Below are 22,558 nucleotides of genomic sequence, written 5' to 3'. Positions count from 1 at the left end.
ATCTATCTATCTATCTATCTATCTATCTATCTATCTATCTATCTATCTATCTATCTATCTATATGTACATGCATATAATTTTTTCCCTCCAACTACCCTAATACTGAAAAAGGTCTCATGAGTTATAAATATCATCTTTCCATGTAGGAATGTAAACAGTTCAACCTTAATAAGTCTCTTATGATTTCTTTTTCCTGTTTACCCCTTCATGTTCCACTTGAGTCTTGTATTGGAAAGTCAAATTTTCTATTCAGCTCTGGTCTTTTCATCAAGAATGCTTGAAGTCCTCTATTTCACTGAATGACCATTTTTCCCCCTGAAGAATTATACTCAGTTTTGCTGGGTAGGTGATTCTTGGTTGTAATCTTATATCCTTTGCCCTCTGGAATATTATATTCCATGCCCTGCAGTCCCTTAATGTAGAAGCAGCTAAATCTTGTGTTATCCTCATTGTGTTTCCATAATACTTGAATTGTTTCTTCCTGGCTTCTTGTAATATTTTCTCCTTGACCTGGGAACTCTGGAATTTGGCTACAATATTCCTAGGAGTTTTCCTTTGGGGATCTCTTTCAGGAGGAGATCTGTGGATTCTTTCAATTTCTATTTTGCCCTCTGGTTTTAAAATATCAGAGCAGTTTTCCTTGATCATTTCTTGGAAGATGGTGTCTAGGCTCTTTTTTTGATCATGGCTTTCAGATAGTTCAATAATTTTTAAATTCTCTCTCCTGGATCTATTTTCCAGGTCAGTTGTTTTTCCAATGAGATATTTCACATTGTTTCCTAATTTTTCATTCTTTTGGATTTGTTTTACGGTGTCTTGATTTCTCATAAAGTCACTAGCTTCCAATTGCTCTATTATAATTTTTAAGGGAGTATTTTCTTCAGTAAGCTTTTGGACTTCCTTTTCCATTTGGCCAATTTTGCTCTTTAGGGCATTCTTCTCTTCATTGGCTTTTTGGACCTCTTTTGCCTTTTGGGTTAGGCTATTTTTTAAGGTGTTATTTTCTTCAGTGTTTTTTTGGGTCTCCTTTAGCAAGCTGTTGACTTGCTTTTCATGATTTTCTTGCATCACTCTCATTTCTCTTCCCAGTTTTTCCTCTACTTCTCTTACTTGCTTCTCAAAATTCCTTTTGAGCTCTTCCAAGGCCTGGGACTGATTCATATTTTTCTTGGAAGCTTTGGATGTAGGAGCTTTGACTTTGTTTTCTTCTTCTGGTTATATGTTTTGATCTTCTTTGTCACCACAGTAAGATAATATAGTCTGACTCTTTTTGCACTGCTGGCTCATGATCCCAACCAATTACTTGAGTTTTAAACTCTTTGTTAAGGTAAGAGTCTGTTTCCAATGTGGAGAGTGTACTGTCCCAAGCTTTGTGGGTTTGTCCAGCTGTTTTCAGAGATACTTCTAGGGACCTGAAAAGTGTCAGTTCTTCCAAGGTGCTATGATAAGGGGTGAGGTGTTTCCTCTCCACCGCCACAACAAGCTCCACCAGACCAGCGCTCCTCCTCGCCCCAGAACTGCCCCTCAGAGCTGTGACCCAGATCCAAGCACGGGCAAAGCAAGAGATTCCTGCCTCAACCCTGGCAAAGAGATCCTTGCAGTCCCCCTCTGATCAGCCACTGGATTCCCCCTCAGTCTGTGGGCCAGAAGCTCAGGAGGCAGCCACTACCCCAAACCTAACTTCTCTCTCTCACCGCAGTCACAGACTTTTCCCACTGACCTTCTAAATTGTCTTTGGCGTTCGTGGGTTGAGAAGTCTGGAAACCTCTACAGCTGCCCGTGATTCAGTCCTCTGAGGCCTGGGGTTGCTGTGGTCTGCACGCCCATGCCGAACTGCGCTCCTCTCCCCGTCCAGCACGATATACCTTTACGATCAGCCATCCAGGTTGTCTTGGGCTGGAAATTTGTTTTGCTCTGTTTTTTTGTGGGTTCTGCTGCTTTAGAATTTGTTTAGAGCCATTTTTTGTAGGTGTTTGGAGGGGTTTGGGGGAGAGCTCTAGCAAGCCACTGCTTTCCCTCTGCCATCTTGGCTCCGCCCCCTGACTGGAGGGTTTTGAGTAGGGGAAAGATATGCTTGGTATGTGGTTCCAGAAGCAGTGTAGCATGTATTGCAGAGGGAATCGGTCAGATGTAGAGAGACTTTTTGGTAAGTTACATGAAAGTAGACGAGGGTCTGCAAAAGGGTAGATTGAATGGAAGTAGAGAAGAAAGGCTATTTTGTGAGGTAGATTCAACCTATCAGATATAACAACTGATTAGATAATGAGGGTGTTGTGTTTGTCCTTCATTCTCGGAGAGGACCATGACATCAGGGAGGTGATGACATGACTGCAAGTGACTTAGATTTGAATGAGGGAGGGCTGTGCAAGGTCACCAGCCTCACTTTCTCCTCCAGAGCCATCTGTGTCCAGTGGCCAGAAATCCATCAGGACGATTGGAGATGGCCCAGGATGCAGTGGGGGACTTTGGCCCTTTTAAGCTAAGGTCTTTTCAGGTTCTAACTTTGAGTGAGGTAACATCCGTGCAGTGAATGGGCCTCTTTAAGAAGTGAGTCAAGTAATAGCCTCTTTAATAATAATAATAATAATAATAATAATAATAATAATAGTAATAATAAATCAAACTGGGAGGGAAGGACCCTCAGGGTTGCTGGCCAAAAGAGAAACAGTTACTATTTACATTCACTCTGAGCCAGGAGGACCCAGAAAACAACTATTAAGTGGTGCTTGGGCAGGTTCAGTAACCTATTGTTATCCAATCCTTGAGATCCTGAGTGAATTGGTTTTAAGGCTTGGTCTTTGATAAAGAAATCTAGCCAGTAAACCCCAGAGAGGAGAGGGAGAGGGAGATTATAGTAATATTATTATATAATATACTATTATAGGTATTATATTATATTAATATAGGTATTATAGAAAGAGGAGAAGGTAAAAAAAATACCCAAGGGGAATCAAATCCATTGAATAAGCATACGAAAAGAAAAATGGGCTCCAGCTCCTGCTTCAGGTACTGGAGACCTGACAGGAGCGAGATCCAGCTGAATTTTCTTCTGCTCCCCCTCCATGCTCTACGCTGGAGCCAACATGGAGTGTGCTGTCTCCATTTCTTGTCTTCTTCCCATGCTTCTCCCCATATTTTTGCTCTGAGAGTCTCCCATGCCTCCCCAAATGCCTTGCTTTCCCTACTCCATCACGTTTGTGTCTGCTGAGGTCCCCGCTCAAGTTCTCCCTCCACCACAAAAGCTTCCTTGATCTTCCATAGCGGAAATACCTTTGAATTTCACCTGTATCTGCCTCTCTCCTGACTCCTGCTCCATCTTCTACCTTGCTCAATGCTCTGGGCCAAGCCAAGTCTAGTCCCTGGTCTGTAGGGCATCTCTATGAGACAGGATGACTCCCAAAGGCTTTGCTTTCTCAGAATTAATAGCCCCAGTTCCTTCAACTGATCTCCATCCTCCTCCTCTTTCCCCTACCGAAATGCACGGACATATTTGTGGACAAGTCATTCTCCTCAGGCAGCTTCCAGAGAATACAGTTTTGGCATGTGTCTCATTCTGATTCCCAGGGCTCTGCTTAATAACTCTTTGATTAGTGAATCATCATCATCATCATCTCATAAAAACTGAAAGGAATAAGAAAATAAGATCAATTGAAATAGTTCCTCCCCACATAGTACCTTCAGATGAACATGCATTTTTTTTATGTGATCCTTAAAGCAATGCTTTGAGGGAGGGGTTGAAGAAAGGAAGGAAGGAAGGAGTCCATGTAGACACACACAGTGTGTACATACATATATATTCATGTGTACATACACTTGTGTATGGATATGTACATGTGCATATTATATATGTCTCTCTATGTATATATACATGAGTGCATATATTTGTGTTTTTCTTTAGCACAATTACAAGATCATAAACATTGAGCTCAAACTGGCCTTAGACTAAATTGACTAAACCTTCATATTTATAGATGAGGAAACTGAGGATTAGAGTGAGTCATTACCTTGCTCAAGGTCCCATGGGTAGTGGGTTTCAAAGTCAACATTCCAAGTAATATCCACTCACTCTAAATCCAGCCCTCTTTCCTCTGTTCCAAAATGCCTTTCAAATTATAGGATAGTAACAAGACATGCATGTAGTTAACATGGTAGGGCCATATTGAGAGGGACTTTAAGGCCTTACAGAATCATAAAATCATAAAACATCAATCTTTGAAGACATACTGGTCATAGAGTCAAACCCATAAGAAACATGAGGTTCCATATGACCTACCTCACAGTTGGTTGCCCAGAGGCTGACTGGGTATGCAAAGACTTTGAATGAGGAAGATCCCGGTCGTTTCTAAGGTAGTCTATTTCATGACTGGAAAGCTCTAATCAATTCAATTTTATAAAGATTTATTAAGTATCTATTTTGTGCCAAGCACTGTGCCTAGCACTGAGGATACAAGTAAGAAAAAGGAAGAAAGTTCATGCCCTTGAGGAGCTTACAATCTAATGGGGAAGAAAATACACAAAAGGAAGCTGGAGGGGTAAGGGGAACTACCTGGTTCAGGTGCTTCATATTCCTGGAGATGAAACCAAGCAGAGCCACCGATGGGAAATGGAAAGTTACTTGAAAATCTCTGCATCCTCTATAAAGGAAGGCTTTGGGGAGAGTTTAATGCTCTGCCCTCCAGCCCTCCAATCAGAGGGGAGAGGCAGCCACTGAGCATGAGTTGTGAAGGTGTTGAAAATGCAAAGCTTAGTCATTCTACACTGTGATGAGATTTCAGGTAATCAGCTTCTCAGCTCCCCTCCCCCCAAGTGAGGCATGATAGTCACGTCCTTGAAAACAAAGAGAGTCACTGATGAGAAATAGATAATTAATCATTTGGAAACTGATTTTTTTTCCCCTTTTTTGAATCCACATTTGCCTTTTCAAAAAACATTTCTTCCCCTTGATCCAAGTCTTCTGTATGAGGCTCAGCAGGACAAGTCTTATCTTTCTTCCCCATGATGGCCATTGAAGGATCTGAAAGCAGCTGTCATGTACCCTCAAAGTCATCTCTGCTGAAGGCTGAACAACCACAGCTCTTTCAAATGATCCCTGAGTTCATCATGCACCTGATTTCAATATGCCCACCAGCATTCTATTATTTGTAAAATTATTAATAAAGATATCATTTGTTCAATTATCCAGGGAACTCATGAATATGTTTAGATCCCTTGTCACCAACCCAGATCCCTTGTCCCCAAACGGGAGGCCTCCTTCTGAGTTGATAGGGAGCTCTTAATGACTTACTTTGGAGAGAATGGTGGCCATCCAGCTAGTTACAAGACGACTTCCTTGTGCCATCCTCTAGACCTTATCTCCACATGTTTTCCACAGGAATAGAATGAGTCATTTTAGCAGATATTTTGAAGTAGTCTTTATTCCCCCAGTCTGGGAGCTTAGTAACCCTGACAAAGAAAGGAAGGAAGGGGAAAACTGGAAGGAAGTATATTCATTTTCCATGATTCATTCTTGATGAAGATATGCAGGGTTTTAGTGATCATTCCGTCTTTTCTAGATGGTCGTGAATGACCTCTCTAATAATATACCATAGAATTTTGTCAGGAATTGAAATCAAACTCACTGGCTGCTTCTTGGTAGACTTAGGACATATGCTCTTCTCCAGTCACATTATACCTTTGTTGTTTTCCATGATCTCTTAAAGGTCACTGGGCAGCTTAGTAATCCACCTGCCAGTTCCCTCTCTCCTCATAGCACTCATTCAGTGGTTTAATGTGTGTTCATCTTTTTCCTCCATTAAATATCTCTGTTCCTAGCTCATTGTTAAACACAGAGTAGGTGCAAATTAAATAATTAATGATTCACTGACAAAGCAAAGACATAATTCCTCGTACTCTGAAAAACCCAGCTCTTCCCTGAGAATTCATCTGGGGAGAAATGAGGCCGTTGTTTGTTTGTTTGTTTGTTTTTTCTTCCATTGCTTTCACCCTGTAAGCAACACCTGTGGAACATGTTTTATAATCCAATTTAATTGAATTCAATTGCATTTTTTCCCCTACAGTTTCCAAAGAACAGAATTTCGCCCTTGCTTTGGAAATCAGTGAGTGTGGATAGCCTCTCACTTTAAATCATGGTGCTGTTATTGACTATTGGATTGGAATGCATGAGTTTATCAATCAATTTTAACCAAGTGTGCATTCCTGATGGCACAGATACTGCCGAGCAGTGGAATTCTAAATTTCAGAATACATTCCAGTAACCTGCTTCTGACGGCCATATTCACCTGGGGCCATGACCCATCTCCTGTAAGACATAATAGTGTTATTAACATTTGAGGAATGGAAGTGAAATTTCATTTAACTTTATTAATGCCTAAACTCTATAGCTCTTTATGTTGGAAGCTGACCCCAAATACCAATAGAGTATTATATTAATGTAAATTTGGTATTAGCTCTGCTTGAAAGACCTGCCTATCTGTCATATTGAAAAGAGCCAGCTGGCTAAATTTCCACCATTTCTTCAATATGTCTGTGATTCCTTGGTTGGGAGATTTTTCTAATGAGGATCCCAATACCTCCCAGTTTCGTTTGAGTCGGGTGTTGCATTTCATCTCGACATTCCAACATGAGAATGAATACAAATAACATGGAAATGCAGATTACCGCTCCCTTCCATCCCCCCAACCCACAACCCATTGTCTGGTCATTTCCACCAGGGCTTTCATTCATCTCACGAGCCAGCAGGTTGTTGACTGTTACTTGCATTCATTTTCATAATGGAATGCCAAGATGAAGTGCGACACCCAGCACTGTCTTTGGTAGTCATTATGTCGATCAGAGTTTTGGTTTTGTTTTTAACTTCAAAAGTTAAGTGCTTTTACATTGTTGTTGCTACATTATAAATTATCATCTTGTTCTCAATTCACTCCAAATTAGTTGATATAAATTTTCCCAGGTTTCTCAGAAATTTCATCATTTCTTATGGCACAATTGCATTCCATTAAATCCTTCTGCCCTACTTGGTTCAGCCATTCTCAGATTTATTTGTATGCGGGGTGGGGGGGCGGGGATTCTACAGCTATCAACTTGAGATACCATTCCGATCTATTGCCCATCATTGATAAATCACTTAGGTGATTAACACTCCAGCTTAACTTTAGCTAATTCCTATTAGCTCTTATACAGGGTTATTTACTTAGAATATATGACAAGAACAAAAGTCCTTACGTTTCCCAGAAATACCCAGAGCCATATTCTCCTTTATACCAACTTGATCCTAGGGAGATTCAGCACAAAATTAAAGCTGTTAGCACAAAACATTCGCCACATCAAGTTCACTTCCAAATGTGTGGTAGCTAATGGACAGTCACTCCTTTGCCCATTAGAGCCAAAGCCTTGGCTGTGGGGTTAATGGGCTTCCAGGCTGGGGCTGTTCCTTGGGGCTACGCTCATAGACTGGGCTCAGCTGGACTCAGTCCCTGGCATGAACTCTGGCTTCTGGATCTCTGATGGTTCCTCTTTGAGAGCTTTCAAAGCTCAGAAGGTTTCCCTCTAGTCTTCTCCGTTGGCTTCTTGTCAACCCTACCAGGAAGAGTAGGCTTTTCGTACTGGTTCCTTCTCCCCACCCAGAGGATTACTTTTGATTTTACTTCCTTTGGTCATATCCATCAATGTGTTATCCCCATTTTACAGATGAGGAAACTGAGGATGAGAGAGATTAAGTGACTTGCCCAGAGTTACACAGCTAGTCCCTGTCTGAGGCAGGATTCAAACTCAGGACTTCCTGACTCCAAGGCCAGTTGGTTGACTATCCACAATGCTTCAAGATGCCACTTTTGACCCCTGCAAGTCTCTCTCCATGTTTTGGCTTCTCTCCAGTTGTGTCACTTAATGTTCAATTCTGCATCCACAGCCAAGGATACTAATGTAGCATGCATTTGTTGAGCCCTTTAAGGTTTGCAAAAGACTCTGTAAACATTATATCATCATGTAATTCTCACAGCCAGGTGTTATTAATTATTCCCATTTTATAGGTGAAGAAACTGAGGCCGAAAGTGGTCCATTGACTTACCCAGGGTCACACGGCTCGTCAATGTCAGAGAGGATATTTAAACTGTAGTCTTCCTCAGTCCATATCCAACAGTCTATCCAATCTGGCACGTCACTGACCAGACCTAGCCCCTCTAGTCCAGTCAAATGGGGCTAAGAAGAGCACCTGCCTCCCAGGCCCTTGTCCTGGCCCATAGCAGGTGCTGAATGGGCTCCTTCCCTACTCTGAAGAGCAGAGCCCTCTGGCTGCAGCCGTTGCCCTGGGTGGAGGATGAGCGACTGGTCAGAGGGCGCTCTCCATGCAACAAGATGGGAATGAAGGAGACCCAGGGCACAGACCTGCCTGGATGGCCATCTCCCAGCCAGCCTGCCTCCTGGAGCCAGGATTCTTTCCAGCCACCAGCAGAGGCACAGATTAGCTCCTGAGATCAAAGTGTGGCCCGGGTTCTAGTGAGGACTATGAACACACAGCTAGGCCTTGTCTTTGCTCCATCTCCTGTGTCAAGGCAGTGTTCGATCCCGTCAAGTTCTTTCTTAAAAGGCATTGCCATTGTTTGCCAATTTATGTCATTTTTGGGGGGTAGGGTAGGGATGGTCACACCTGTGATTTCACTGATGCACAAATGACCTTCACTGAGGCAAACCAGCAGCTTGTCTGCAGCATCTGGTGTTACAGAGAGGCCTGCAACACACAGAGAGGTTGAGTGACTTATCTAAAGTCACACAGCCCACGTGTGTCAGAGGCTAGACCGAAACCCAAGTCTTCTTGAGCCAAATCTGATCCAATGGCCGCTACACCACACTAGTGGTAGGGGAAAAGGACCCCATTTAAAATACCCCTAGGTGGTAGCTGGGTAGTTCAGGGATGATTGCCTCCATTTTATAGCTAGAGAAACTGAGGCATAGAGATAAAGGAAGTGGATTTGACTAATGTCCTGGGCTTTTTAATTTTGGTACTTTACTGCTTTATGTCCGAGTATCTGGTAATCCAAAATTGTCTGCGTTTGTCAATATGGGTATGTGTGTGAGTGTGTATGTGATGTGTATGTAGTATTCTCATAGTGCAGTGGTTCTCAGGACATACCTGGCCCACTGTTTAGAACTTGATGCACTAGGCTGGATTCAAGGCTTCCTAGGAAATCCTTGAGGAAATTCCCTAAGACCAAAGTCCTATATGTATGGCTATGAAAGCGCTTCTGGCCTGGCTGTCCACAACATCGAATATACTTTTGGAACCAATCTCCTTACAGGATTTAGTCTTTCAGTTACTTTTTGATCCTGCTTGTCAGAAACCAGGATCTGCCAGGGTTCAAGTGCAGTTAGAATGTCTGCAGGGGATGGGGGCCCTCCCTCCTCCCTGCACCATCAGCGTCCCAGAATCCCCACCTTCCTCCTCAACCAGCCCGGGAGACCAGGCCCTTGATGTTCTGCCCAGTTCTTGATGTTTCTGTTCTTTTGAAATGACTTGATATTACCTTTCACCTGCTTTAAATCTCTTACTCCATGTGCTGCCTCTCTCAAAGAATGTAAACTACTAAGGGGGATGGCCTGCTTTCCATGTTGTTTCCATGTCGCTGGCGCCCCACTCCATCTCTGGTGCACGAGCGATGCTTCTACGTTCTCATCCAGTTGCTTCAGATGGTTTGTGTCCCAATAAAGATGTTATAGGCAGGATTCTCCCGTATCTGGTGAAGGGTCCAGATAATCCCCACTTCACCCTAATTCTGGAACCCCAGTGCCTTCTGGAAGACGTATCAAAGAATCAGGACGTGGAGCATTCAAAGTTTCCCAAAAATAGATTGAATTATTTCAAGATGCTAGATTTTCAGTTCATTATTATGAGTGAATACAACCCAGTTCAAGCCCGCAGAGCCGTCACCGTGAGCACAGAACATGGGGCTTTTTGTCACAGGGAAGAATACTGTGGTGACTGGCCCAATTTAAAAGTTTCTAATCCTTCAGACACTGGCTTTCTGAGTAATTTTGGTCTTCTGTGTCCCTTGTCTGTGTGTGGTCCTATCTCACTGTGGTCATTCTCTTCTAGTGTTGTTGGACACTGCTGAGTAATTCCCGTGTCTTCACCTGGCAGATCCTGACCCCACGTCTCTCTGCTATTTCTCATCAGGTGTCAGCATTCTCCACTTGGGAAAAGGAACTGCACAAAATCGTATTTGACCCGCGTTATCTGCTCCTCAATTCTGATGAGCGCAAACAGGTGAGCTTTTTGTGTGGCAGGAGAATGATAACTGAGCTACAGAATTTACGCATTCTGCATCATTCCTTCATGGGTAGGGCCTGTGTCTCCATCTGCATCTTTGTGACCAGGATTGGTTTTGGCCAACCCCTTTGAAATCTGGCAAATGGGAATCCCTGCCCTCGCTTGTGGCGGGAGACAGGACTGTTGATGTTCATCAGGAAGCAGAGAGGCGAAGGGTGGTGGATGCTCATCAAACCCCCGTGCTCCTGCAGCTATGGGAAGGTGTGTGAAGGGAGGGCCAGAGAACTCTTCAGTTGACCAGATTCAACTAAAACTGTAGAAGTTCCTCATGTGGTTCTCTGAGGTAAACAATAACCTTATGAAACCTAATTGGCAATTTTGTGTTCAGATTTGGTTAGTACTCTTTCAAGAGGTTGTAGAAAAACAGGGTGGGGTCCAGAAAATCATGGACAAATCATGGGAAATAGGTCTTATGAGGAAAGAAGAAAAATCTTTTTCTCCTGTTTACCTTTAGAAAAATGAATGCAGGCAATCAGCTTGCCTAAATGGACGGTTTAGAAACTGTCTAACCTACTTCTAGGGCCCTAAACTAGCTGCTTATTCAATGTCTCACTCCTCGTCCACAATCCTATGAGATGTGTATCTGTTAGAACTCTTATTAGGAAGCATAACTTTGTTACACATTATTGTTACTGTTTATTATGATGATGGTGACGTTTGGAACTATAATGGAGGGGACCCTAGATGTAGAATGAATGAATGCATGCATGAATGAAAATTACGTATTCAGCTCTCCTACTCTGTTAGCCACTGTTCTAAGTGTTTTTGATAAAAATAGAAGCAAGTGGAACTTTTATTCTAATAAGAGAAAACAATGTATTAAAGAGGGGAAAGATAGAGCAGGAGGGAGTGTGGTAAGATAAATGAAAGTTCAACTATTGGGGGCAGAGCCTGAGGTTTGATTCTAGGAGGAGGCTGGAGATGACAGAGCAGGTAGCATGGTTTAGAAATGGTAGGGAAGAAAGACAAAGACAGAAGAGGGACAGAGACAGAGAGAGAGAGAGAGAGAGAGAGAGAGAGAGAGAGAGAGAGAGAGAGAGTGCACAGACATTTGGATAATTAGATAATGTTGGAAGGATTTTTTTTTGGTTCTTGGAAATTGAATGTTTTAGGCCCATCAGGACCACCATCTCCACTTTGTTGCTCTTATTGAATTTTTCTTCCCTACCCTGCCCCAGAAAGAGACATTTGACTGTGTTTTTGTAAATGCTCACCATAGCTACAAAGGAGAGCTGTTGTGGAGGATGAATATGTCTTAATTTTTTAATTTCCTCCAAGGCCAAGGCTGGATGGGTTGGAGGGGTGGGGCCAAAGGTCTGACAATGGTAGAAAATGGAATTTTCCCGGGAATATAATAAAAGTGAAAAATGTAAATGTAATTTACCAAAGCCTGAAACACATGAGTTCTTTATAGTCTTTATAGTTTATGGGACATGAAAGTCACGCTTATACATTCATTCATTAAATATGTTTACACATATTTAATGATGATGCATGTATATATATGTATATCTACATATATGAATATGTTTATGTATATATGTATATATATACATATACACATATACACATATACATACACACATATATTTCACCTAGCACTTGCCGAGCACTCTACTAGTGACTGGTAGAAATGCATAGTTTTGAGAAGACACAATTCCTTCCCACATCAAACTTAGTTGAGTATGGGCAAAATATCCACACAAAGAAGTTGTATACTTGATATCATGCACTAATTGAATTAGTCAGATGTGAAACAAAATGACTTCCAAGATGAAAGATGAAAGAACCTTGGAAAATCAGGCATTCTTCCTAGGGAGGTAGGGTGTAAAGACTGAGTGGAGCTTTAGAGGGTAGAGATTCATGAGCACAGCAAGGGAGAAAGGAACTCCCAGGAATAGGGAATAGTCTATGGAGGCAAGAAACAGCAGACCGTTCTCCAGCAGGAGGGATAATTCCACTTAGGTTGAAGTGTTACACATGTGAAGGGGACTAATCTGGAAAAGTCTGAAAAGGATGAATTGTGTTATGTTCTGGAGAGCTGAGGATCCTAGAGTTTATTTCTACTCAGGCAGCAAGTTTACTCAGAACCACTAGAAAGCAAGAACCCGGTCTTTGTTGGCTGCCAAATGTCCATTGGTGACCATGAGAGCAGCCCTCTTGGACATTTCTCCTGCTCATGGTCTCAGTTTGGAGGCACTTTATTGAAAGCTGGTAGTATTTAAAAGAAAGTAACACTCAGTCACACACAGAAACATGATAAAATCCATCCTTCAAAATGAAGGGAAGAACACAGTTTCCTATTTTAATGCTCCAGCAGATTCCAATTGGGTAGAAAGACATGCGACAAAGAATCAAAGAAGTTTTAGATGTGGATCCAGAGGACCAGTATTCAATCCACTTCTCATGATCTGTATGACCTTGGACAAGGTACTCTTTGTCCTGAGCTTGCCTCAGTTTCCTTTGTGCAATAGATGAGATAACTTCTGAGGTCCTTTCAAGTTCTAGACACAATAATCATCTAGACATAATAATCTATGAGCTAATTCTGCTCTTAGAGTTGTTGATTGGTTGTTCCTTGATGGACATCAGCTGTAATCATCTTGGTTCCTCTAATTCATCAGTGTTTGTTACCCATCATACCTGAGAGTCAGGATGGTGAAAGGGAATTCTATTTTGTTTGTAATCGGATTCATTTATTAATGGACAGACTCTTGGGTTCTTCATCTCCCCCACAGGTGAAGTGTAGAGATTTGCCATTCATTAAAAAGAATCTGGTTATATTAACATATATGATGAGTTGGGGGAAAAAAGGTCAGTTGAAAGGAGTATGTCACGAATGGGCTGAGACTCCTTATGGACAACCTAAACTTTATGTTCATTCATGAGAAGCACCATCTAGATATTGGGTGTAAAGAACAAAGACCCAAAAACAAAAGTGAATGGAAAAGAAAAAAGATAATAGTAGGAATTTGAAGCAGGTCATTCAAATGGGTTGGATTCTTATGCAAATAATGAGGATTTTTAAACTGGAATATGCCGATCTGAAACAATAGGCAAGAAGCCATCACCAAGCATTTAGTAAGTGCCTCCAAACGGAATTGGTCCTTGTGGCTCCCGGTCAGCCAAGGACCAAGAGTTCCTTGTGACCCCCTCCCCATTTGTCAGGGGCAGACCCATACACTCATGGGGATCAAGTGCTCATGTCCTAAAAGGAGGAAAAAAGCTCACAACCTACAATCTCATCTAGCTGAGAAGGGAACTAATCTGTCAGTATTAGTGACTCTCTCGATCTCTAGATTACCGTATGCTGAAGTCTCTTTGCCCTGCGTACTGCCCACTTGTTGAATGTGGACTTGCTATTTTCCCACCTGTGGGAGCAGAGGAACCAAAGGCATGTGCTTAGGAGGCCAGAGAGGGCTGTGTTACTGCCGTCATCCTCAGTGGGCACAGCCAGAAGGAGTGTCCAGAGGGACCACGGGCCTCTGGAACCTGAATGTGAGGAATCAATTAGAGCTGCTATTGTTATTTTTTTCTTTTTCATGTTACTGTCACTTGGCAGAAGGAAGTGCTGATTGGCTTTGTCAAGAAACTGTTCAATTAGGGCCTTTTCTTCTACAGGGAAGGAGTGGGAGGTGTTAAATGCTGCAATTGAGTTGTGATGCTTCAGAAAGAACTGAATGCTTTGGCAAGATGATGTGTTCCTAAATGTTAGAAATATCTGTTGAATCCCAAAATTAGAAAGGCTAGGATTGGAATACATTTTTTTCTGAGAGAAAAGACAGCTTTCTGTTCATAAGAAAATCAGCTTCTGTAGAAGGTGGACTGCATGTCTCTTCAGAAGAACCAGATTCAAATGGTGACTCAGGATTCAGTCACTGGACCCCCTGGGGCAGGACTCTTCTGATTTCTGGCCCTCAGGATCGCCCACTTGGTGATGGAATTTGCCTCCATTATCCCCAAGGTCCATTGAGCTCACAGGTTCTAGATACTAGCTGTGATCCCATACTATGGGAGGATTCTCAGCTTGTCTCAATGTGTGTGTTGGAAAGTCACTTTCAGAGTCAGAGCTGGTCAGATTCTGCCACACAAATGAACTCCAAGACAATGGCAGTGGCAAAGAACAGGAGTGCTATTAGGTCACGCCTATGTTATTCTGGGGCTCTACCAAGCACTTAACGACTGAATTCTAAAGCTAGAATTTTTTGCTAATTATTTTTTCTCTCTTTTTTTTGTGATTTTCCAAAGATATTTGAACAGTTTGTCAAAACCAGAATAAAGGAAGAATATAAGGAAAAGAAAAGTAAGTTACTGCTGGCCAAAGAGGAATTCAGAAAACTCCTAGAGGAGTCCAAGCTGTCTCCCAGGTAGGTGCAGAGAGTCATTCCTTGCCTTGCCTGGGGGTGGGCATATGGTGAAGCAGAGGGAGCTGCTCTGGGATGTCCCAGATATGCCAGGCCCTTTTACGAATGCAATGTCTGGGTTTCTTCTCATTTGTCTTGTCCTTGCAGTCTAGTTCTGTGCCTTGCATACAGTAAGTGATTAATAAAGGATGAATTGAGTTTTTAGGGTCTTGCTAATCGATTCAGAAGAATGCTTCTTCCCTTTCCAGCTGTCATGTACAAACTGCTTAGCTCCCTCCTTCCTTACGTTCTGTGTTCCTTGGATGTACCAGGGAAGGAAGAGGAACTTACAGCTTTCGCTATTCAAATCTTTATGAGTTAAAATAGCAAATGCATTTAACTTCAGTGCTGAGCCTATTGCCCAACAACTCCATAATGGAAATAGTGGGATCGACCTCACAGGTGTGGGTGAGGATTCACTTAAATTCAAACTTGTATCACGTGCCTGTTCTGTTCCAGATAAGGGGGTGCAAAAACCCAAAAAAGAGGAATAAATGAAAGGGTAAATACAATTACTATCATCCATTGGTTGAATGGCATGCTTGACTTGGGTCCTCAGTCTTTGTAGCCTGCCCAGAGCTCTGTGGACAGAGACTTTGTTAGAAACACCCAGTAGACACAGCCTTCCTCACCCACCCCACCATCTTTCTGAGAATGCCTTTATCCCATTAAGGAGGCTTTGCAATCCAGTGGAACGCTGACCTGAGGATCCAAAGATACCTTCTTTTGGTCTGTCTGGGTGAACTTGGACCAGCCACTCCGCTGATGGTGCCTCTGTTTACACATTTTCAAAATTGGAACTGTTATTCTCCTAGCCTGTCCACCTTTGGAGAATGTTGTGAAAGCAAAAGAGATCTCTGCGTTCTGAAAACACAGCGTGTCCTATGGCATATCCTGGAAGTCCCAAAAGCCTTCCAGGTGAAAGGAAAGAAGTTCAAATGATCTGAAGGTCCATCGTATCTCTATGCTGTTTCATCCACTATTATCAGGTGCTCATGACAATGGAGAAAATCAAGAGCCCAGGTGGTGGGGCGGAGGCTAGAGAAATCCCTTTGGCCTCCCTCCCCCTCACTCACCAGCTTCAGTGGCCAATTGGGAAAGCCCTAAACCACTGCTCATCAGGAAAACCTGTGAACTCCAACTTCACCCCCTTTGCCTTCCTCTGCCTGACTTGTCACCAAGGGGCCCAGGGAATCAAGCCCAGGGATGCTTCCCCACCCCTCCCATGTTGGGAGCATGGCCCCAGAGTTAACTTGGCTGAGCATTTCTAGAGTGAATTCTGTAATGTGTGAATTATGTTGCTTGACTTGCAGGAGCCTTTGGCAGGCACTGAAGGGAAGAGGACCAGTAGGCCTGGAGGCCCTTCTCCCAAATCAGAGCCCTCGGGAAGGGCCAGGGCAGCCTCTGTTGGTCAGGGCCTCACCTCACCTAAGGCTTTGCAACGAAGGTTGGAGGACCATTTGTTGGGGAGAGGGGCTAACCTAAGAGAGATTCTTACCTAAATATCCAATGAGGTCACTCCCTTCTGTCCCTGAGATATGGCAACTCTATCTTACAAGCTCTGCCTCACTCCCTCAAACACTTCCTTAATGTTGAAGAAGTCATTCCAAGGCTGCGGATTTGGACTACAGATAGCAGGCCATATGATTCCTCTCTTGGACTCTGTTTGAAGACTAAGCAATTTAGAACTTCCTAGTTTTAATTAAGATCAATTAACTCAACCCCTCCATTTAGTAGAGGGAGAAAGTGAGGCCCAGAGAAGAGAAAAGAGCTTTTCCAGCAGGTCAGACCGGCCACACAGAGGCAATGTGATCCCGGAGCTGAGGCTCTCGGTGTTTCTGACTGGATCCAGGCTTCCAGCCTCTGACCCCTTGTTCTTTCCTCTAAAACTACAGTAACCAAACTTTCTAAAAAAATTCTGGGTTTGAGAAAACAAAATAGACCTTCCCTATGTCTTTGAATCAAGAATATCCCTCAGTTTGGAGTTCAGAAATAGAGTCTCCATATTCCTGCCATAGATTTTCTTTTTCAGATTCAATTCATTTCAACCAAAATTCATTAATCACTGATTATATGCCAGGCTGGAGATACAAAGACAAATGGAAATAGTGCCTGGACTCAGGAAGATTATAGTTTTTCAGCAGGAAACAACCCCCCCACCCCCCTCACTCCCCACGCCTCCCTCCCCCACCATGAGTGATGAGGAAGCATAAAGATGAGGAAATGTAAGACACTGAATATACATCCTGCAGGTATCAGTGAGGGGTCCCAGGACTTTCCATGGGGCAGCCAAGAGGAGTCAGTCTGAGGAGATGAAGGGCTTCTTGGCGACTGCTGAGGGGACTTCTTCGCCCTCTGGGCCCGCTTCAAATCCAGGGTCAGGAAAAGTGTCCTAATGAATCTAGAACCCTCTGGTTTTGTGATTATTAGTACCCTTCACATGCTAATGAACCCTGGGATCCCAAACAGCTCTTTTCTGCCTCTTTCTCCTCTCTGCTATTTAATGATTTACTATAATAAACCACAGTAACTGCCTTTGAATAGAATGGATTGGGTAATTAGCAGGCATGATGCAGGGTACCATTCCCTACAAACTGAGAGCTACTCTTGCTTCAAAGCAAGGCAGAGTTCCGTGAATCGCCATCTTTGCCTCCTTGTAGCAGGCAGACCCAGCTTGTTACTTGGGGCCACTTTGGAGGCATAAGTGGGATAGTTAAGCTAAGTCTGGCAGGTGACACATTAAATTCGTCTGGAAGAGAAAGAGAAGGGTGACAGGGGTCTAAGTTAGCAACAGAAACAAAAACATAAGTTTGTGGAGCAAATGTTCACAGCTCCAAGACCTGAAGTCTTTCCTCCATGTAGTGGGGCCCCATCTTACCAAAGAGAGAGGCAGTGTGGTACACCATATGGCACTTAGACTTAGGATTATCTGGGTGCAGAGCCCATCTGCTGGTGGCTTTCCTCATAGGGTGACCTTGGGCAAATCACCTAACCTCTCTATGCCTTGATTTCCTCATCTGTACAATGGGGATGATCATGGCTAGGATACTTCACCTGGATTGTGAGAGGAGCCAGGGAAAAGAATGTATTCCCATACGTTTTGCAAATTTTAAATCAGTGTGAACTGTTATTGTAGTAAAATTCAGGAAAGAATGATTATTTTATCACAGTCCTCCCCTACCCTCTCTCCCCAAGTACGTACTTAGCCTTTCCCGTCAAAAAGAAGGGGACTGATCAGAGACATCTCCAGCCTGCTTTGACTGAGGTAGCCATCTCGCCATCATTCTGATGTGCCCTAGTAGTCAGACTCTTTGGGCTCAGTCATTTCTTCCATCTCCAAAGGAATGCAGCCCTTACCCCAAGGGGTAGATGACATCTTCCTGCAAAGTAAACAAATTGAATTTTTGCAAATCATCCTCTTGATGTACAGGGCCATTTTAGAAATGTTTTATTCCTCATTTCCAATGGATTCTTTCCAGCTTTGTTTGCTGGTTGCACCCCACCCCTCTGTCTTGTGTAGGAATTAGTTGTCTACAAATGATTTTTAATCCGCTGAGGAATCATTTCTTAGAGAAGCCCTGCCGCAGATCCATCAGGAAGGGACATAATCTGGTGACAGTGAGAATGATGGTCCTGCTCAGAAACTGATTCTGGAGGCTCAGATTTCCATAGATCGGATTTTCCTATAGTGAGGCACATCCAACCTTGGAAAGAGAGAAGGCGGTCAGCACTGGTGAAAGGGGAAGGGAGAGAAGCATTGAGGCCTACTCAGGTGAATGGGACCTTGGCCTCATGGTTATGTCTTTATGTGGAATCTCACATCATTCCTCCTTCTCAATAGAGTGGAGAGTGTCCAAGGGGTGCTGCTTATGATGGTGAGGGACCTTGAGATTGCCTCCTATGGGGACTGAATAAAGGAGCTGGGAATGTGTCACTTAGGAAAGAGGATTTAAGGAGGACAGTCCTCTTCAAGTACTGACAGAATGTCACCTGGGGCTCCAATGTTCTTTCTCGCCTTCATGGTCTCTAAAATGTAGCCAGACTCTCCTTATGACTCCTCAAGCTGGGCTTTGGATTTCTCACCTCTGCGCCTTTGTACAAGTCACCAGCAGGGCCTGGAAAGAGATGCCTCCTCAGTTCTGCTTCATAATTCCTCACTCTCTTCGAAGCTCAGCTAGTCATTACCTCTGACCTGAGGCCTTTCCTGAGCCCCCTGCCTGCAGATGCTAGAGCCACTCCCTCCCCATCATTTCAGATTTACTATGTGTTTAATTATGTGGCTTGGTGTTGCAGATGGAAAGCTGGCCTCTGAGACAAGACTCCCTCAATCAATAAACATTTATGAAAGCCTTTGTCCATTCCAGGCACTAAGCTAGGCACTCAGGATACAAGTACAATAAGTGAGTTAATTCCTAATTGCTAGGAAGTTATATTCTAGCAAAGAAGACTACATGTTAGAAACAGAGAGTGTAAGCGGGGGGGACGATGAAGCAAAGGAGGGAGGACACGGGAAGCCAAAGGGATCAGAAGAGGATTCATGTAGAAGGGCGTGCTGGAAGGTGTGTCTGGGGTAAGAGAAAGATACCATAAGGCAGAGGTGAGGAATGTGGACATTTCAGGCCTGAGGCACACAGTCCAGCAGTGTCACGTGTAGGGAACAGAAAAGGGTTACTGGACTGGATCACAGACAGTGAGATGAGGGTTATCATCTAATGGGACAAGAAGATGAGTCACACAAGGCTGTGAAGGGGGCACAGGTTACCAGAAGAGTTTACATTTGAAACAAGCGGCAATGGGAAGCCATTGGGTTTATAGATAGGAGAGTTCTGTACTTAAAGACAGTAACTGGTAGCTATGCAGAGAATGGACTGAAGTTTGGAGAGACTGAAGAAAGGGGCCCTGATTGGGTGGTGCTGCAATAATTCAGGCGAGAGTTGATGAGAGTCTGCGTGTTAGTAGGTGTGAATGGAGAGAATGAGTCAGATGGGGAAGATGTTAGGCCTTTAGAAAGTGCAAGATTTGCCATTTGATTGGTTGGGGGTGGGGAGGAAGAATGAAAGAGTTAGAGATAATGCTAAGGTTACAAACCTGGAATCGTGAAAGAAAGTGGTGCCCAGGCAGAAATGAGGAAGCTCAGAAGATAGATGGATTTGGAGGGGAAAGACAATGAGCTTTATTTTTTGAACATAATGACTTTGTGATGTCTCCATAACATACAATTTGAAAATGGCTAGGCAGCCGGTGATGCCAGATTGAAGTGTGCAGGTGAGACTGGAGCTAGATGCAGAGATTTGGGAGTCATTGACATAGATATTAGAACATTATAATTTTACCCTTAGCAGTTAAATTGATGGAGAGAGAGAGAGAGAGTAGTTGACGCTATGTGAAATATAAATCTTCCAGAATTGGTAGAGGGAGTTCCTTACATCAACACAATCATGAGGTCAGGCCTTATGCCATACTTTCATTAACTTATCCATGTCAGGTACATTTGATGAGTGTTTATTGACTGACTGATGTCCCTTCTTCTTCCCTCATAGGATAGAAATGCCTTGACAACAAAAACCATATTACTCTTGTCTTTGTATTCATAGTGCTTAGGTTATTGGCTGACATAGAGTGAATATTAAAAAAAAGTGCTTGTCACTTGTTTGATTGAGAAGGATTAGATCCATTCTACCTGGCCCAGGAACAAAATCAGAAACAGTGAGTGGAAGTTGAAAAAGACTAAGGCTCAAAATTGGGGAAAACGTCCAGTCAAAGAGAACTGCCCTCAAAATGGAAGGCAATGGGTCTTCCTTTACTCTAGGCCAGGAAGGGGGAGGAGGGAGAACCTGCAGGCTCGAGGCCATGTGTAGCCCTCTAGGTCCTCAAGTGCGGCCCTTTGACTTAGTCCAACCTCACAGAACAAATCCTTTTATTAAGTGGATTTGTTCTGTGAAGTTTGGATTCACTTCCAGAGATTCGAGGTCAGATCTATATCGGATTAGAGGCCTACATGTCCTCCAGCTCTGAGACTGCAGGACACCTACCTATTCTGAGTCCTAGAAGGTGAATTTAGGTGATGATGGTTGTTGTTATTGTTTTCTTTATCATGGACCAGAACTATCTCCAAACCATTACGATGAAATGTTCACATCAGTTTGGATGGCCTCAGCTCCCCTCTGTGTGGACGTGAAGTCTGACCATCCAGGAGGGGCCCATGCTGGCTTTGGGGATGATTTGGATGATTCAGTTAGTAAAAGAATAATCAGCAAAAAGATTACAGTCATATAGAAGAGGGATTGGTCTCTGCCTTTTGGGGGGGGGAGACTCTTTGCTAATTAGTCTGGTGAAGCCTACAGAACCCTTCTAGAATCACATTTTTTTAAATGCAGAAGAAAAATGCATAAGATTACAAAGGAAACCAAGCATAGGGAAATACAGTTAAACTATTTATAGAGGGAAAAAACAAAAAACAAATTAATAGACCCAAGATAAGAACTCCTGCTCTGGCATGCCAGGTTTCCTGGTGTTTTCTTCACATTAACCCAAGGGGGTAGACATTAGAGGCATCATTAGCCCCATTTGAAAGACAGGAAAGTGGAACTCAGAGAATGGAAGTGATTTCCCAATGCTATATTCAAGAAGGGCTCAGGTTCAATGCTCCATACTTTAAGTCTCATATTTTCCTGCAGTGTAACCTTCTCTCTAGGAAACCCATGGCTCTCGTGTTAGCTACTGAAAAATCTGAATTACTTTGGGACTTGTTTTTAAATTTTTCAGAACAACATTCAAAGAGTTTGCTGAAAAATATGGCCGAGATCAGAGGTTCCGGCTTGTTCAGAAGAAGAAAGACCAAGAGCATTTTTTCAACCAGTTCATAATGCTCCTTAAAAAGAGAGACAAAGAAAACAGAATCAGACTCCGCAAAATGAGATAAGAGTCTGCAGGAAGGAGCTGCCATCGCCCCCAGCTCAATCCTGTGGCTTCCTGGGGAGCGGAGGTGAGAGTGAGCTTCTGGGTGAAGATTTAGTCCTGGAGCAGAGCCCAGCACTTCTGGAGGAAAACCTTTGAGCCTCAAGCCTGCCGGGGACCTTCTCTCCCAGGCCCAGGGGGACTTCCGGATCTCAAAGGATCGCTGTTTCATATTGAAGCTCTCTTTTGTACAACATTCAGCGTCTGATGTATTTCTAATTGCCATGATATGTCAATCCCTTAATTGTTTTAATTATGCAAATATCTTGTAATATACACAAATTATAAATCCAATGCAGATTTGTAATTGAGCAGAAACAGATGCCATCTCTGCCATTCTCCAGACTCTCTTAACCTTTGTTTGAAGAGTGCTTTGCATCCACATATGTTCTTGGGAAAGACGGCCGCGCTCTTGGGCCTCCAGGACTCCGACGTTCATAGGTCGATGTCTCATTTTCTGAGTAGTCGTCTTAGCATCTTAGTTATTAATCACAGTGATGAGCGTGTCAGTCTTGACGTATGCACCTTGAACAACAATGGCAGTTTACAGGTGATGCCTGTCCCATTATTCTGAAAGGTGCTTTCAAGCCCAGAGAGGGAAACAAAACCATCCTTTGGATTTCTTGTTTAAAATAATTTTAAAATGAGTTATTTTGTAAAAAAAAAAATCATCATGTGAATATTTCAGTTATTTTTATTGTATGCCAAGAGTTTGCATGAGATTTTTCTCATCATCTTTGTATAAATAAATATTTTAACTTTTTTTTAATTAATAAATATTTTAAACCAGAATTGTCCCCCCTGCATTCTTTAGCACCATCTCACACAGTCTTGGAGCCTCCAAAAACAGAGATTTTTTTTCCCCTTTTCTCAAAA

At 43.0% G+C, this 22,558-nt stretch overlaps 1 protein-coding gene across 1 annotated transcript in view; it reads left to right on the top strand.

Annotated features, from left to right (window-relative positions):
* TCERG1L (transcription elongation regulator 1 like) overlaps positions 1-22,356 on the top strand; it is a 301,431-nt gene extending 279,075 nt beyond the window's left edge. Inside the window, exons 11-13 of the mRNA XM_027840461.1 lie at positions 10,170-10,259; positions 14,571-14,689; positions 21,491-22,356. Coding sequence (XP_027696262.1) covers positions 10,170-10,259; positions 14,571-14,689; positions 21,491-21,647 — 366 coding nt within the window. The 3' untranslated portion in view covers positions 21,648-22,356. The remainder of the gene's footprint in view (positions 1-10,169; positions 10,260-14,570; positions 14,690-21,490) is intronic.
* The last annotated feature ends 202 nt before the right edge of the window (positions 22,357-22,558 follow it).

The sequence above is a fragment of the Vombatus ursinus genome, unplaced genomic scaffold, assembly GCF_900497805.2.
Source record: "Vombatus ursinus unplaced genomic scaffold, bare-nosed wombat genome assembly UNPS02014845.1, whole genome shotgun sequence".
Lineage (NCBI taxonomy): Eukaryota > Metazoa > Chordata > Mammalia > Diprotodontia > Vombatidae > Vombatus > Vombatus ursinus.
This window is presented reverse-complemented; position numbering and strand designations above follow the sequence as displayed.